This window comes from Pituophis catenifer, unplaced genomic scaffold (assembly GCF_029215685.1).
Source record: "Pituophis catenifer annectens isolate HBS135680 unplaced genomic scaffold, rPitCat1.0.hap2 SCAF_2, whole genome shotgun sequence".
Taxonomy (NCBI): Eukaryota; Metazoa; Chordata; class Lepidosauria; order Squamata; family Colubridae; genus Pituophis; species Pituophis catenifer.
The window spans coordinates 189,037,442-189,055,441 of record NW_027256882.1 but is presented as its reverse complement, the minus strand read 5'-3'; the positions used below and the strand labels follow the sequence as shown (position 1 = coordinate 189,055,441).

The 18,000-nt window shown below is 38.2% G+C and overlaps 1 protein-coding gene across 2 annotated transcripts in view; it reads right to left on the bottom strand.

Moving 5' to 3' along the window:
* Positions 1–18,000, bottom strand: part of SLC22A15 (solute carrier family 22 member 15) — a 60,199-nt gene that overhangs the window by 15,282 nt on the left and 26,917 nt on the right. For both annotated transcript variants that reach the window (XM_070938360.1, XM_070938361.1), the window contains 4 exons: positions 15,804–16,019; positions 10,520–10,660; positions 8,980–9,065; positions 2,496–2,616 (listed from right to left, as the gene is read on the bottom strand). In XM_070938360.1, the coding sequence (XP_070794461.1) occupies positions 2,496–2,616; positions 8,980–9,065; positions 10,520–10,660; positions 15,804–16,019 (564 nt within the window). The remainder of the gene's footprint in view (positions 1–2,495; positions 2,617–8,979; positions 9,066–10,519; positions 10,661–15,803; positions 16,020–18,000) is intronic.

The window sequence follows — 18,000 nt, the reverse complement described above, 5'->3', positions numbered from 1 at the left end:
TTTTGATTAATGTTAAATTAATATCTTATAATTGTGCAATGCAATTTATTCAACAATAGGTTTATTGGAAACTTTATGGAAAGAACATGGACTCCTATGTTTTTTGTTTTGGTTTATTCAGCAAATTGTTAATATGGTGTTGGGAAGGAAAATAGTGCTTTAAACTGTGCATATGCTGGCAAATTATATATAAAAAAATTGGTGTCTCAGAAAGATGATGGTTCCTGGATTCACTATTTCAGTCTATAGCTAAAGGTATTGTCTTATCTTGAGAGACTGTGCTACACTTGATTTAAAGTCTTGGTTTGAAGACTTGTTTATTCTCAAGAGATGAATTAGTTTTTAATCAATGTATGAAAGGTCTTATCAGTATCACTGCATATGGTAAAGATTATTTGCTATTTAAGAATGGAAAGGGGTTTTTTTTTGTTTTACATATACCTATTTCACTGTGGTTTTTTGTTTTTTGCCCTTTTCTGTCCACTATTTTTATATTTGATTAATATCTTTTATTTCTATATTAAATCATTTTTTTAAAAAGAGATATTCAATCCAACTCTAAATTCAAATCCCTACAGCGCCAACACATTATTTTGTTTTGATTTATATGGTTGCCCAATTCTCAAAATGGTTAAAAATGGTTAAAAAAAAGACCCCCCCCAAATTAAAGCACAATAAACATTTAAAACAAAATAAATGATCCCAACCACAGTATATTCCATTCAAAGCCTTTTAATTTTGGATGGGCTCATTCCACAAACTGGCCAACTGGAAATGCCCTAATACTAATATTTCTACTAGCTGAAATTATTATAGGGCTATGACTATTTTGAAAACAGTTCCTATTCAAAAAATGTGCTTTTGAACTTCCATGAGTGTGTAACAATTGTCTACCATTAATTAAAAGAGCCTTGGTGGTACAGGGGTTTAAGGCACCCTGTTATTAAGCTTATTAAGACCAGCTGCCTGCAATTACTGCAGGGTTCGAATCTCGCCAAGGCTCAAGGTTGACTCAGCCTTCCATCCTTTCTAAGGTAGGTGAAATGAGGACCCAGTTTGTGGGGGCAATAAGCTGACTTTGTATAAATATACAAAAGGATGAAGGCTATTGCTGAGCATATTGTAAGCCGCCCTGAGTCTTCGGAGAAGGGCGGCATATAAATCAAATTAAAAAAAAAAAATTGTAGTGTATATTGGTAACCTCATAAAAACAGGCACATATTTTCTTTTAGACTTGCATAGAACCAGTTGCTTTAATTTGCAGCCAAGAAGAACTGCATTCAAGCAAATTCCAAAACATTCCTTCCATATTTCTGAAACATGCATAGCCCTAATCTTTTATTTTGTCTGATAAATGTATAGCAGCATAACAATGACATTCTTTATCACCAGTATGTTGACTATGTTTTGTTTCAATATTTTCATTCTGCCTGCCTTTGGACCAAGTATGAAATAGCTACTGAAGTGTTTTTATATGAACTCTGAAAACCATATATTAATACAAAAGCTATACACCAGGTTTTAAAAATAACATATTTTCTACATGATCTATATCCTTTGTCTAAACAAGGTTTTTTAGTTTAGGTATTACATTTTTAAAAAATTATTTAGATGTATAACCCCCTTTTTTTTTTATTCAGGCATACATTCTGCTTCCTCTTCCTATTTTTCTCCACAACAACAATCCTGTAAGGTAGGTAGGCTTAAGAGAGAATGACTGACAAAATGCACTGAGCTTCTACCGACTAAGGGTAGATTCGAGCCTGGATCTCCTTGCCCCTAGTCCTGTGATGGCAAACCTATGGGAAGCGTGCCAGAGGTGGCATGCAGAGCCCTTTCTGTGGGCATACGCACCATCACCAGTTGCTTTCTGGTTTCCGGTGCATGCATGTATGCCGGCCAGCTGGTCTTCGGGTTTCTGGCGCTCCGGCATGTGCGAAGACCAGCTGGCTGGCGCACATGCACATACTGGAAACCCAAAGAGCAGCTGGCCGGCATGCGCATGCTCACCGGCCAGCTGGACTTCGGGTTTCTGTTGCTCCGGCATGCACCAGAGGTGGGTTCCACTTACCTTTACTACTGGTTCACAATGGGTGCGCGCGCTTCTGCGCATGTGCAGATCAACCATGACGACGTGGCAGATGGGCGGAGCATCCCGACGGTTTTACTACCAGTTCTATAGAACCAGACTGAACTGGGAGCAACCCACCACTGGCACGCACATACGTGCACACCCATGCGTGCATTCCGGTTTGGGCACTCGGTGCTGAACAGGTTCTCCAACACTGCCCTAGTCTAACCGGTTAAACATTATATTTCAGACAGAGCTCAAATTCTCATATACAAATTCTAATGAGCAAAAACTCTGATCTTCCTGATTTGCTGCCTCTCTGCTGAATGCGAGCTCTAAGAATGGTGTTCTACCTCTAAAAAAAAGAATGGATAAGTGATCATATAGAGTTACATTAAGTGACTACAAACCAAACTTGACTTACCTGATAACAGTAGGATAGAGTTCTGATGTGTAGATATACACAATGTTAAAGGCTGAACTGATAGTCAGCTTTCCAAGTAAAGACAAAGAACGGTTGTTCACAATTGCAAATATTCCTGTAGCTGTTGGAACAAGAAAGGATGACTTTTAGAATTCCATTTATCCCAGAATTGGTTTATTTATATATCAAATTTAGGCATTGCCCATCATCTCTCCAGGCAATCCTATGCAAAGTACTCCCACCACAGGTCCCCTCTCTCTGCTGAACTGCTGAGATCTTCTTTATGGACTGCTTTGATTTGTATTTATAGTATTTATGTGATAGGCTACCATTGACAGACAGAACTAAATAAAATCATATGACCTTATTAAAAACACACATACAATTTTTTTTGTTTAGTCAAGAAAAACATTTTATAATACTGTGTTTCCCCGAAAATAAGACCTGGTCTTATTTTCTTTTGACCTCCGAAATAAGTGCCAGGGCTTATTTTCAGGGGATGTCTTAATTCCCCCCCCCATCCTTCAGGGCAGCTCAGTATCCCAGAGAAGCCAAAAATGGAGGAACCGGAACCGTTGCAGCGATACTGGCTGGGAAATAGCGAAGCTCCGATGGGCTTCGCGAAAACCCAGCCAGATAAACCGCTGTCGGGAGGCCTTCGGACCGGAACCATCTTGGAGGGATGGGAGAGAGAGAGAGAGGCATCTCAAAAGACCAAAGAGGAGCAGACAAGCTCCTCGGAAGGTCGGAGACAGCTCTTTGACCCAATGGTGGTGGAGGTGGCCATTGTGTCCGCTATAAGCTTGGGCAACCGGATTAAGATGTGAGCAGGAGTAGAGAATGAACAGAGTATTGTTACCAGGTGAGTAATTGGCCAACTCACAGGTAAGAAGAAAAAACTTTTAAAAGCTTGAAAGAAGTCCCAACGATTAATTAGTGGCTATTTGGCACTTGGGAAATTAAGCGAAGGAAAAAAAGAAACTTTAAAACTAAAACTAAAGCCTTAAAAGGAACCTTTCACTAGGACTTAAAACTGGATTTGGATGAAATTAAAACAAGACAAGAAAAAAGGAGATAGAGAAGTATTCTTTAAACAACAAAAGGATTTAATTTGGAGAAGAGGAAATAATCATTTTTGTGGATTTACAAAGGAATATTTTGTGGCTGGAGGATTTGTGAATTGGAGAGAGACATCTGCTGGTGGAAAAAAGTATCATACTAAGTTTATTTATATCATCATGTGAAAGTACTGTAGGAAGGTTTTGTTTATATAACTAGAATGTGATTGCAAGAGGAGCAGAGTGAACAAAGACTGAAATTGGAATGGTTCAAATGAATGTTTGAATTGGACACTATCTGGAAAGGAAAAAAAAGAAAAAAGAGACACTACATGGACTTTGAATTTGAATTATATGCAGAGGAATAATAAACTTAAAAATCCTTGCCTTTTAAATTGATAACATGGAGAATTGGGAAAGAAATAAATGAAAATAAAGATACAGATGATTACACTGGGATTAACAGTGACAGAATAAAAAAGATGATTACACTGGGATTAACACTGACAGAATAAAAAAGATTACACTGGGATTAACAGTGACAGAATAAAAAAGATGATTACACTGGAATTAATAGTGATAGAATAAAAATGGATAAGGGGGAATACATCTCAAAAAGGAAGAGAAGAGAAAGAAATGGGGAAGAAAAAGGAGAAGGCGGCAAGGGAATGTGAGAAAAGGAAGAAAGTATCAAGAAATGGAATTGTGGAGAAATTAAAAGAAAATAGTTAGGAGATAGTAAAAAGGAATTTAAAAGATGAACATGCTAATTGAAGAGAAGGATGTTAACTCTAGAAATTATATGTAAAAAGCAATTTAGAAGGAAGATACAGATTATTGTAAAAGGGATATAAGTAAAGATAAAATGAAATGTAAGTAAAAAAGAAGAAATACACTATTTAATGTAAAATAGATCAGTAGATGCAATGTGAAAGACAGAATGGACTATATATTTTGTTGTTGGAAGATGTATAATTCAAGAGAAATAACAGTAACAAAAGAATTAATTGAAATTAAAGGGGGAAATTGAAATGTAAAATTGAATAAAATGGAAATGTTAACAAATGATGTAAGTAAGAATAAAATAATACATGTAAGAAATAAAATAGAAGAAAGATATTGTTAAGGGTTGGAAGGTTATACTAGCAAAGGATTTAAGATAAAAATGGAATAAGTTGAAATACATTGTTAATAATTAAAAGATAAGGGGAATTTTGAGAAAATAAATGAAAGAAAAGTCGGGGTTGCCTGGACATCATAGTGGAAAATAGAAAATAAATACAGCAATAGAGAGAGACGAAAGAGGAGTAGAGGGATGGAAGGGAGGAAGAAGGGAGAGAGGAATGGGAAGAAAGGGAAGAGGGGAGGAAGGAAGGGAAGGGAAAGGAGAGTAGTAGGAGAGAGGGTTAGAAAGGGAGAAAGAGAGGAAGAGAGGGAGAAAGGAAGGGGAAGTAGAGAAGGAGTAGGAGAAGTGGGAAGAAGAAAGTAGAAAGGAAAGAAGGGAGGGAGATGGAAGAGATTGAGAAGATTGCTGTACAATAAAAAAGATGAAATGGAAGAAAGGCAACCCTGAACATGCATAAATGCACTAGGATAAAGAATGAGTTATTAAAAAATAAAAGAGAATAAATCTGAGTTAAAACAGAAAAATTAGAATTTGAGGGCGAATAAAGATGTTGTTTATACAAATAAGCATAGAAATTTTAAGACATGATCAAAAAAATGGAAAAAGGAAATTTTGGCAAAAATTGTAACTGAGTAAAATGTATTTGAATATGTTAAATTGTATAAGTTATGATATGGCCAATACTCTGTTCATAAAATATGTGGGTGAAAACCGGGGGGAAAAAATAAATAAAACTTGATTTTAAAAAAAAGCCAAAAATGGTGCTTTGTTGGTGCTCTCTGAGCATGCTTGAGGCCAGAAAGCAGGCACGGTTGGGGCCACAGCTGCTTCTTCTTCCTGCTTTAGCTTTGCCCTCAGTCAGGAGCAGGGTGGTTCATGGCGAAATGTGGGTGAATTCACTTGCAAGGTAGCCTCAGCAGGAGGAGAGGTTCACTTGGGTAGTAGGTTGAGAAAGTGGGGTTAATATGCGAGGTATGGGTATGAGTCGAGCTTGGCATTTCACCTTCCTGCCTTCTGAAAACTTTTGGCTGTACGCAAGGAAAGCAGAAGCAGCAGAGACTCTGGCTTCTTTCTCTCCACCAAACTTCGCCAGAAATGGATCTTCACGAGGCTTGTCACACCGGTGCAGCCACTCACGATGCCACAAGGCTCATGATGGTGGGAGGCTTGTTGCGGCAGGAGAACACGACAAGCCTTGCGGCATCCTGCCGCAAGTGGCCAGAGGGAGACCCAGGTCAGTGGGCAAGTGAGTGGATGAGCAGAGTGCACCAGCCTGGGCGGCAGGAGTGCCCAGGGCTTCTCACTTTTACATTCCCTCCTGCTGCTGCTGTGCTGGCTCAGAGCTGCTGTGGCCACACTGAGTTCTGAGCAGCATGTGTGTGTGAAAATGGGAAGCCCCCAACTGCCTTCAAATTCATGACAGCGCTGAACAAAGGGGACCTGCAATGGTTCATAAAGTTGTGTCCCTATGGCCACGTGATCACCACTAAAACCGTCCCAGTGGCGTCTACAAGCAAAGTCAATGTGGAAGTTGGCAGGGAAAGCAGCAAGTCATTCCCATAAATTGCATACATCACTTTTCCTCCAGAGGAGCCCCACAACAGAGTTCAAGATCTCATACTCCAAAGCAGCCCCTTGCCTCCCTGCACTTTTCTTGCTTTCTTTTTTAGGAGTTATTTATTTATTTTTAAGTTTGGTTGGATTTTTATTTTTAAATATACATCAATATCAATACATGAACAGTGTAGCCTCTGGGTATAATTCATTTTGATAGAAGCAGCAATAATAATATTAATAATATTTGTTACATTAATCAAATTTAAATAATCTTAATAATAGTATACATGTTTGTTTTACAGTAGTCATTCAATATTTCAATGTTTCATTTTAATGCCAATGATATTATTTAAGCATATATAGTAATACCATCGTTCAGCCTCTAGTCTTTCCATCTAGCTATTGCTTATATTCTATTATATAAAAATTACATATGCTACTATTCCCCCTATTTCTTATTTCTGCCTCTATTCTAGCTTCTAGTCAGGCCACCATTACTAATCCTAGTTTTAATCCACATGTTTATATTAAGACATAGTCCTTCATTATTTGGTTGTTCAATGTTTCAATACACCATTCTAGTACCAATCATCATTTTATTTATAGATACATAAGAATACCAACTTTCAACCTCCAATCTTCCCATCTAACTATTACTTTATATAAAAGTGTGCATTCTTATTTCTCCCTCTATTCTAGTTTTTAATCAGGCCATAATTATATTAGAAAAAAAATCCTTTCTATCCATCATCTCTTGCCCATTTTAATACTTCAATTCTTATTCAGTTTTTAGCTTGCCTCCCATACCCCTCTCTTAGATCTTTGTCTCTATCAACATCTGTGTCTTCACCATTCAGTCTGAATATTTCTCCCATCTCTATCCCCCTAAGCTGCCAGGTCTCCAGAGTGTCCACTAAAGCCCCTATCTCCCTTTCAAAAGTATCTTCCAGCTTATCCGATTCCATTTTTAAATCTCTTAAAATACTTTTCCCTTGGTTTATTTCATTAGTCATTATTATCTTTATCATCTTCTCCTTCTCATCTCCTTGCTTTATTTGCTGATTTGTCTATTTTTTCCTCCATTCTTTCTGTTGTCTCCTCTCTTTCCTGGACTCTTTGATCTTCACTCATTATCAGTTGTATGATATTTTGTATTTTCCCATTTATCCTTGCACTAGGTTCTTCATCTCTCTGTGATTCTTTGTCATAGTATACCTAATGCTTTGAAACATCAACGCCATTTCTTTTGAAATCTCACTCATCTCCCCCTGATGGCATCTTGTCTTATTTTGGTAAGTCCCGCTCTTATTCAATAGTCCAAAAACAATATATTCAGGTCCAATGTTGCTCCTCAGAAAGTTCAATAATCATAGTTCTTTACATCTCAGGATTATTAATCTGTTCCATTTAAGTAGTCCAGGCAGCTTTCCAAAAATCAAAAGTCACTTAACTTTACTTAAAGGTCTTCCTTATTCTCACAATAGAGTCCAGTAATCATAAAGTAGATAGTTATAGAACAGTGAGTATCACCATAGTCCTCCAGATGGATGTTATTTCTCTTATCAGAAATTTGCAGACTTGTAGAGGTATGGTATATTTCCATTCACCAGTAGATGGCATCCTCAGCTTAGGGTTTAGCATTGTTCTGAGTCTAACAAATTCATTAATCCAAATTTAATTCAATTTATGGGAGCAAAGTCAGCTATTCAAGTAGATGGTTCCAGCATTTTATAGTGCCTTTCCAGAACAAAGCTTACCCAGTTAAAAGTCTAATTTTCTATGTTTTAAAAGATCTTTAGCTTTTTTCCCCTTAGTTCCTTTCTTTAGGGTCTAGGATTTTTCTCTCTATGGTTATTCGTCACTTTAAGAAATAGTTCTAAGAATCTCTTTTCTTGGGTTTTCTTCTTCTTTTTTTCTTTTAAAGTTAGGGTCTAAATGAACACTTACTGTTCATCTACACCACTCCTGCACATTTCTTTGTTGCCTCGGCTGTCCCAGCTTCATGGCAGCCATGTTGGCTGCCTCTTCTCCTTGTCGTGGATGAGAGGGAAGAAGCCCTGGGTCAAGCAGGAGTTATGGCTTTCTGCAACCTGCAGGGCGCCTCTCTTTACTTCACCTCTCCTACAGGGTGGCTTTAGCTCCTTTCGGAGCCCTCCAGCAGGGAGAACTTGGTGTGGGAGCGTGGAAACCCGCTCCTCATGTCCGATCTTGCAGCGACGTCAGCCGGAAGTCCCTCCCTGCACTTTTCTAAGCCCATGTGCTGCCCTTGCTGGCCCATGGGCTACCTTTGCCAGCCTATGTGTCCTCCTTAGCAGCACCAACCAGCAGCATCAACCATGCAACACCTGTAGTATCAACCATCCCTCCCCCGTATTCCTTACTTGGGACTCCTTATACAGTTCTGGGATGATGACAGCAATGGGAAGTGTGGAATTGTTATCAGTAAGCAATGCAATCACATGTCATCACACTTTACAACCACAATGCATAATAGCAACCATCCTGGCAATCCCCATTGCCATTGTAAACCCAGGACTACCTGTACACTTGTTAGGTTAAGCTGATAGCCTCCCAACTCTGGCAAGGTTAGGAAATATTGGAGAAAAGGAATTGTGACTGCTGCCTGTCCTATGTTTCCAGGCTATGAGGTTCATAGTTCAGGGATAACCAGAGCATTCTTAGAGAGGGGACCAGCTCCACATTTGATTAACTCTAGTTTCCATAATTAAATAAATCCTTTTACCTTTCTGTTGTGGAAGGAACATGACAAGGAGAGAGGCTAGTCCTCCTAGAAACAAAAATGCAGCAAGTGTCCGTTTACGGCCAAACCTGATAATCAGAAGGAAATGAAACCAAAAAAAAAAAGGCAATATGAGGAGAAATTAACGAATGTATTTGATTTATATCCTGTAAAAAGGCACTATTTTATCATGATGCCATGAGATGAGGAGAGTTTGATGACCCATTGCTCTTGTCATACCTGTGCTGATTTCTACTAATCACCACAGTGAACTACAGAAACTTTCCAGATAATAATGCATTTGCACTTCTCACAATGATGCTTCATTTTCTTGCTAGATAAAATGTATATTAAATACCTTTCTAATTTACCAACATGTTTAGACATATCATTAAAATAGGATAGAAACTCTTTTATAGTCTGTTGCATTGATTAGGCTTCATAACTAGAATATCACTTTATTAATTTTCCCCCGTCTTTTATTCCAGTTGCCAAAAGTTACAAAGAACACTGAAATGATGAAGTGAGACTACTACAAAATATGGATCTAGAAACTTGCACTATTGCAAGACTCATGTTCTTGATCTGTCCTAAAGAAGAGTCGTGGTGGCGCAGTGGTTAGAATGCAGTACTGAAGGCTACTAGAAGTTTGGCCGTTCAAATTTACTGGCTCAAGCCTTCCGAGGTCGGTAAAATGAGGACCCAGATGGTTGGATATGCTGACTCTGTAAACCACTTAGAGAGGGCTATAAAGCACCATAAAGCCGTATATAAGTTTAAATGCTATTAATATTGTTATTTTTAATTTTTTGATAATCATGTGCATATATCCACACACAAGGACTGCACATACAGGAAGTCTTCGACTTACAACCATTCATTTAATGACCATTCAAAGTTACAACAGCCCTGAAAAAGTGACATGACTATTTTTCAGTTTCAAGCACTGCAGCATCCTCATAGCCTTATGAACAAAATTCAGACACTTAATAACTGGCTCATATTTATGATGGTTGCAGTGTCCCGGTGTCATGCAATCACCTTTTGCAACCTTCTGACAAGCAAAGTCAATGGGGAGACCACTTAACAACTGTGTTACTAACTTAACTGCAATGATTCACTTAACATTTACAGTAAGAAAGATAATAAAACAGAGCAAAACTCAATTAATAACTGACTCGCTTAGCAATAGAAGTTTTGGGCTCAATACAGTCGTAAGTTGAGAACTACCTGTACTGAACTGGAAAATGTATATTTTTCTGCTCATTTCTTTTAAAAAAGGAAAGCCATGCCACTATTTGGTGATGGAATCTTCAGTTGGTACAAACTTAGGGGGTCTCCAAAAAGATAAAGGGGGGAAGTACAGTCAATGGGATGGACTTGGTCCATCTCATTATAAGTAAAAACCTGTCTTTCATGCTAAGTGCATAAACTGAATGTGTAGAGATGCTTATATATGATCCCATGGACTCATGTTCTTGATCTGTCCTAAAGCAAATGCCTGCATAATCTGACATATATGTAACATCTATTCAAAACTTACCATTTCTGTCTTATCAAATAGACACAGAGTGGGTATGCAGGAATCTCTATTAGACCAGAAAGTGCCAAATTAGCATAGATACTGCCACCCAGATCACCCACGTTGAGAGTAAGACCATAATAAACCAAGCTGCATACAAACCTAGAGGTGACAAAAAAGAAATATTTTAATCACAATACACTTTAATATACTGTGTATAAAATAACTATAAACTTGAAAGCAAACAAATGTGTTATGCCTGACCATTTTCTACAATTTCCAGAAGACCAACAACTGGAGTGCAGTGGTTAGAATGCAATATTGCAGGCTGACTCTGCCCACTGCCAAGAGTTTGCCTCTGTTCGGTTTAAGGTTGCCTCAGCCTTCCATCCTTCTGATGTTGGTAAAATGAGGACCCAGATTGTTGAGGGCAATATGCTGACATTGTAAACTGCCCAGAGAGGGCTGTTTAGCATCCTGGGATGGTAATGCAAGTCTAAATGCTATTGCTATAATCAAGGGTGCCAATTTGATCTTGAAGGGAAGCATGTTCCATCATATGGAGACTACTACAGACAAACATTGCTTGAAAAGTCCAGCCCTGTTCAGCTCAGCTGCTCCCACAGGGGACCATTAAAAGATATTGGTAGGAGGACTGCAGTATATAATTAGGGGGATCTGTTAAGCATCGGGAAATCAGGAGATTCAGGCAGTTCAAATGAGCATAAAGGTTTACTGCAAGTTTAAGCTCTCTACAAGAATCTGAGCTACTAATGGTCAAGGGAAATTTGCAGGAATTAAGAATAAAAAGGAATTCAAAGTGAGCTGGACTTAGACCTCTTGTGGGCGCGCGCAGGGATTCATGATTTATGACGTTTGAGCCCTCCCTCTGCTCAGCCTGGTCATCTACGAAGAGAAACAGTCCGTAAGTAACTTAGTGTCAAATCATATACTGTGATATAGCTTTAAGAACTACTGCTTCTCCAATTTTACACAAATGTAATCAGGGCAGGAAGTGACATAATAGGGTTATTATGTTCTGGAATTTCATATCCAAAGTACTGCTTGATGCTAATTCAAGGCACAGTCTTTATGGATGTGAGATGCAATGATAAAGCTCACAAGCCATGATCCTTGAGTGATACCTGATAGTACACTGAGGAAAGTTAAGAGTCCTGCAAAATATGCAGAACCTGTTACACCTAAATATAACTACTTTTCTTTGGCATTGTTTTTTTATCTTCTTTGGAAAAAGGTATTCTCTGGATAGGTACCAGAGTACCTTACCTCACTTGGCATGCTAGAGCTGGCTTTTGAGAAGAAAATTATGTCCCTTACATTATCTCTTCCTGACATCATCTGGTAGATATTTTTAGTGCTTGAGAGAATAGTTGGAACAGCATTTTTCTATGAATGCAAAAAAAAAAGATTTTTTTTTGTTCCAATAAAACATGTAATATATGTTTCAAGTTTTATTTCACTGAAAACAGAATAGCTTTTAAATTTTCTTTGCACAATAATGTGGCTTTTTTGTTAATTGTTTAAGGCACTTGTTTTTAACTAGGCTCCTTGTTTATTTTGATGTATTTTCTGATGATTGCTTCAAATTATAGCATATATTTAGCTTTTTTATACTTTAATTTTTGTTTTATTTCTTAACTCTTCAATTTTTAAATAAAAATTACATGGAAATTATCTCAGGAATCTTGAGCTCACAGCCCTCATACCACAATAATTATATTTCCAAAATCACAAGCCCCAAAATAGTGCTATGAATACTAAATTTTCATATTTTAAGAGTGGATTACAGGGGTGAAATGCTCCCGGTTCGGACCGGATCACCCGATCCGGTAGCGATGGCGGTGGGTGGTTCGGAGAACCGGTAGCAAAAATCCCTGCCCCCCCCCCACCACCACAGCCACACATTCATCAGAGGCTTTTTTTTTTACCTTTAAAAGCATTTTTTCTACAACCTCTGGCTTTTTTGTTAATTGTTTAAGGCACTTGTTTTTAACTAGGCTCCTTGTTTATTTTGATGTATTTTCTGATGATTGCTTCAAATTATAGCATATATTTAGCTTTTTTATACTTTAATTTTTGTTTTATTTCTTAACTCTTCAATTTTTAAATAAAAATTACATGGAAATTATCTCAGGAATCTTGAGCTCACAGCCCTCATACCACAATAATTATATTTCCAAAATCACAAGCCCCAAAATAGTGCTATGAATACTAAATTTTCATATTTTAAGAGTGGATTACAGGGGTGAAATGCTCCCGGTTCGGACCGGATCACCCGATCCGGTAGCGATGGCGGTGGGTGGTTCGGAGAACCGGTAGCAAAAAACCCTGCCCCCCCCCACCACCACAGCCACACATTCATCAGAGGCTTTTTTTTTTACCTTTAAAAGCATTTTTTCTACAACCTCTTCTGATGAAAAAATGCTTTTAAAAGTTTAAAAAGCCTCTGATGATCGCGTGGCTCAGCTGGGATCATCAGAGGATTTTCAAAGCATTTTTTTCTGCAACCTCTTGGCCAAAGAGGTGGTAAAAAAAATGCTTTGAAAAGTCTCTGACGATCCCAGCTGAGTTCCCTGATCGGCAGAGAGGCATTTTTTAAAGAGCCTCTCTGACGATCCCAGCTGAGTTCCTGATCGGCAGAGAGGCTTTTCAAAGCATTAGAAAAAATGCTTTGAAAAGTTTTTTTTAAAAAAAGTTGGCCACGCCCACCCAGTCACATTACCCCCCCCCACCACCAAGCCACGCCCACAGAACCGGTAATAACAAATTTTACATTTCACCCCTGGTGGATTATATTCAAAGTGCATTTGGCAGATAATACAGTAAAGACAACATAAATAATTTTGGTCTCTTTTATAGATCATCTGGTTATTAAATTTATCAGGTAAAATTTGATGAGTGTTTTAACAAATGATTTATGAGATTGTTAAAGTAGATCCTTAAACAAGTCTACTGTTGTCCTCACCCCATTCCTAAGAGGTCTGTAAGGGACGTGCATAAGTGCACCAGCATGCCTACCGTCCCTGTCCTAATATTCCTTTTTACTCTTACTTTTTTCATGTATTCAAATTATGTTTATACTTTTACCTGTTACCTTATATATGCTTGACAAATAAATAAATAAAATAAAATAAAATGTAAAATGAGGAGGGGAGGGTGATCAGAGTTGGAGATGAGGGTGTGGGGCCGGGCATGGTGGGAAGCAAGCTCAAGACCTGACTTGTGCTTAGCTTTTGTACCATACTAATAAGAACTGCCAAGAGTCGGACATGACTGAATGGATATCATCATCTTCTTCATTATCTTCTTCTTCATCATCATCATCAACATCAAGTATATGTAGATAGATGTCACTTTATTCTGTTTTCTTTTAATATACTTCTATGTAGGATTTTTGGCTTTATGTCTTTGTTGTTGTTGTTAATCGCGAAGTCGTGTTCGACCCATCACAACTCCATGGACAACGTTCCTCCAGGCCTTCCTGTCCTCTACCATCCCCCGAAGTCCATTTAAGCTCACACCGACTGCTTCAGTGACTCCATCCAGCCACTTCATTCTCTGTTATCCCTTTCTTCTTTTGCCCCCAATCATTCCCAGCATTAGACTCTTCTCCAGTGTGTCTGGAGTCTTTATATCTTAGTTTTAGGCAAATAATATTCTAGACTTTTTTTTGGTCTTTGAGAGGCAGTTTGTTAGTGGTAACATTAGCAACAATAATATTCTTTTGGCCTGTGTTTTGTTTGGTCCTCCTATTTTGCTTTTAAGAGTTTTGAACTGTTTTGTTCTATATTGATCTTTGAACAAAATAAAGTTTGGCTGACTAACTATAATATCATGGTTAGGTACTAATGCTAGCATCATGGTTAGCTGTTAGCTATGGCAAAGTAAAATGGCATAAAGTAACCGTTTCACAGTATTTTATATATGTATAACTTTTCAGAATTTCGGAATGTGTCTGTGTGTCTATGTATAGCAGGGGTTCTCAAACTTTTTAAACAGGTGGCCAATTCATGGTCCCTCAGACTGTTGGGGGACCAGACCAGCTGGGTGGGTGTGGCTAGGTGGTCATGTGACTGGGTGAGCGTGGCCAATTTAGCAGTCCAAACAATACACACACATTAAACTTTAATTTGTTTTGCTTCTGGGGGTGGAAAGCAGGTTAGTGAAGAGATGTAGCTGCCTTGGGGTGTGTATGAGGGACTTCTGTTTGTGCGTGTGTGTGTCTCTCTCTCCGTCTCTCTCTCAGGAGGTCAGGGAGGCCAAAAATGGGCCTGTTTTTGGCCTCAAGAGTCCTCCACGCGTCCCGTTTTTGGCCTCCCTGGCCTCCAGTACCTCTCTGCCGCCCAAAAATGGGCCTGTTTTTGACATCCAGAGACCTCTGCGCTTCCTGTTTTTGGCCTCCCCAGGCTCCAGAAAGCGGGGGTGGGGGCGGTGGGTAGGCGGGGTGATGTGGGTGGGGCAGCCTCGTGGTCCCACATGGGCTGGATTAATGGCTTCGGTGGGCTGTATCCAGCCAGCGGGCCGTAGTTTGAGGACCCCTGGTGTATAGCATACCATACCATCATATTTGTCATTTTCAATTGATCAGAGCCTTCTCTGTCAATATATGAAATGGCTCTGTGTTGTGGCATTTAGAACTACATCTCATGTACATTCAAATCAATTTGACTTTAGATACCTACCCTATCTTGAACATACATGCTAAAGATTTGCTCTGGGTGTATATTTAATCTTAGGGATAGAAATGTAAAGGTTTTAGGAGGCAAATCCTCATCTTCATCTCCACTCAAAACATAACATGACCCCAAAATCATACTGCTGAAATTCAGTATCAAAAACAATCAAATTTAGCAGTAATTTCTATCTGATTGGAAAGGAAGGAAGTATTGTCATTGAGAATTAAAAAGGACTGATATGCCTCCTAAAGGTCAGCTTGATTTGAAAAGTATACCAATCTTATACATAATAAGATATAGCAAATTATGATGAATCACAATCTAATTAGCATTACACTTCAATGTTTTCCATGGCAACATGGCTGAAACAAAAACATTTACACAATAAATTACCATCTTTAGCATTGTCTACATTATATTCCAAATCCACTCAGACGTTTTGCCACAACCCTTTTCTTAAGTAAATGATTTCAAACTAAGAACTACAGAGACAGTAAAAAACCCAATAAATTACAAGAGTCCCCAAATCACTACATGACTATTTTATGACATTTCAGTAAACTGAAAGCAGCACTTCCAAGATAATTTTCAAAAAGTAGCATATATACCAGATGAACATCATGACCAGAGTACGTCCCAAAAGGATCTTATATCGGAACAGATCAATTATACTACAAGACTCCTTACAACTCCATGCAGTTGGAAGTTTAAGTGAAAAAGTGCACTTGGGCTTGTAGTTTCTCTTTGCAATGAGGTAGAGAGAATCTTCAGCTTCATGGAGCCGACCTTGTGAATATAACCAACGAGGTGACTCAGGAATGAATCTAGAACGAAAGAACCATTCATTGAGAGCATTAGGGATATTTTACTACTGAAAACTTCATGCTGGTACACATATTATGCACATATTTTAAACTAAAAATAAGCATCATCTTATGAATAAATGAGAACAAGTTTGCAAATATGCAGCACATGAACTCCAGCATGCAACTGTTTTAAAACATTTAAAGAAATATGTTTTAACATGCAAATCCAAATTTTGAATATTTCATGCAGTATGAAAGCAAGACGACAGAACCATTGGATATTGGCACAGCATGCTCAAATATAATTAAAACCACGGATGTAGCACAATTACTCTTCAGGGGGTATTCAGATCTGCCTGACAGGAGATCAGTTTTATTAGTAGCTCTATTAATAGTATTTGTAAATTTTAGTTGTATGATTTTTATGAATATTTTACAGACAAATTATTTTGGTCACTGTAAGCCACCTATAATTCTGAGAAAGGGTAACATAGAAATGTTGATTCTCAGTTCAAAAAACATATTTCAACAACATAGATAGAAATGGTTGATCATAAATTTAACCATTCTTAATCAGAACTATTTTTCTTTATTTCATTCCCCTAAGCAATTTAAAGTTCAGATAGATTAAAGATTAAACAACAAATATATAGAATACATTTTTTTTTTTCAAATATTCTCCCAATAAAGTTTCTATTCTGTTACCAGGGGCTTTTATAAATTTAAACTTGGAATAAGAAGAAATTTATTTCTTTCTTCTGAATGCAAATTGCTTAAGTAAACTACTAGTTTTAATTCAAACGTTTACATTTTATCCTTTCATTACTTTAAGAAAGAGGGATGTAGGATGATGCTCTCAAACAAGGATAAGCAAATTTTTCTTTGGACTGAGCTTTGAAAAACAAACGAACAAAATACTTTGAGGTTTTCAGAGTTATTTATTCAGATTTTGGTGGCTTCATTGACACATCCATGAAATTTTCTTGGCAGTAATACACAAGCAATTTACTCAGTGGTGGGATTCAATTTTTTTAACAACCAGTTCTGTGGGCGTGGCTTAGTTGGGGGAGTGGCTTGGTGGTCATGTGACCGGGTGGGTGTGGCTATGTGCATAGGGACTACTCAGAGGGCTGAAAAAAGTCATTTCTGACTGGTCCTCGCACTTATGACCTTCCTCACATTTATGCCCATTGCGGCATTCTTAACAACTGTCAGTCATTTCACCACTACTTGTCTTCACCACGGTGACAAGATAGGGCGCAAAACGTAAAATGTGAGGACAGTCGTAAGTTCGAGGACTGGTCAAAAGTGCGAGGACCAGTCAAAAATAACTTTTTCAGCCCTCTGAGTAGTCCATATGCACAAAAGGACTACCCAGAGGGCTGAAAAAAGTGATTTCTGACAGGTCTTCACACTTTTAACCGGTCCTCACCCTTATGACTGGTCATCATTTATGCCCATTGTAGCATTCTTAACAACCATGTCACTCATTTCACAACTGCTTCTCTTCACCATGGTCATAAGATAGGGCGAAAAACATAAAATGTGAGGACAGTCGTAAGTTCGAGGAGTGGTCAAAAGTGCGAGGACCAGTCAAAAATAACTTTTTCAGCCCTCTGAGTAATCCATATGCACAAAAGGATACAGCAATAGAGAGGGATGAAGGAAGGCGAAGAGAGATGGAAGAAAGAAGGAGAGAGAGGGAAGGAAGAGAATGGAGGAAGGAAGGGAAGGGAAATTAGAGTAGGAGTGAGGGTAAGAGAGGGAGGAAGAGAGGAGGAGAAGGAGAAAGGAAGAGGAAGTAGAGAGGAGAAGAAACGGGGGGGGGGAAGAAAGTAAGAAGGAAAGAAGAGAGAGAGGTGGTAGGTTTGAGGAGAAAGATTGCTGTACAATAAAAAAGATGAAAGGGAAGAAAGCCAACCCAAACAAATATAAAGATATTAAGATAAAGAATGAATTGTTAAACTTTAAAGAATAAAAGAGAACAAATATGAATAAA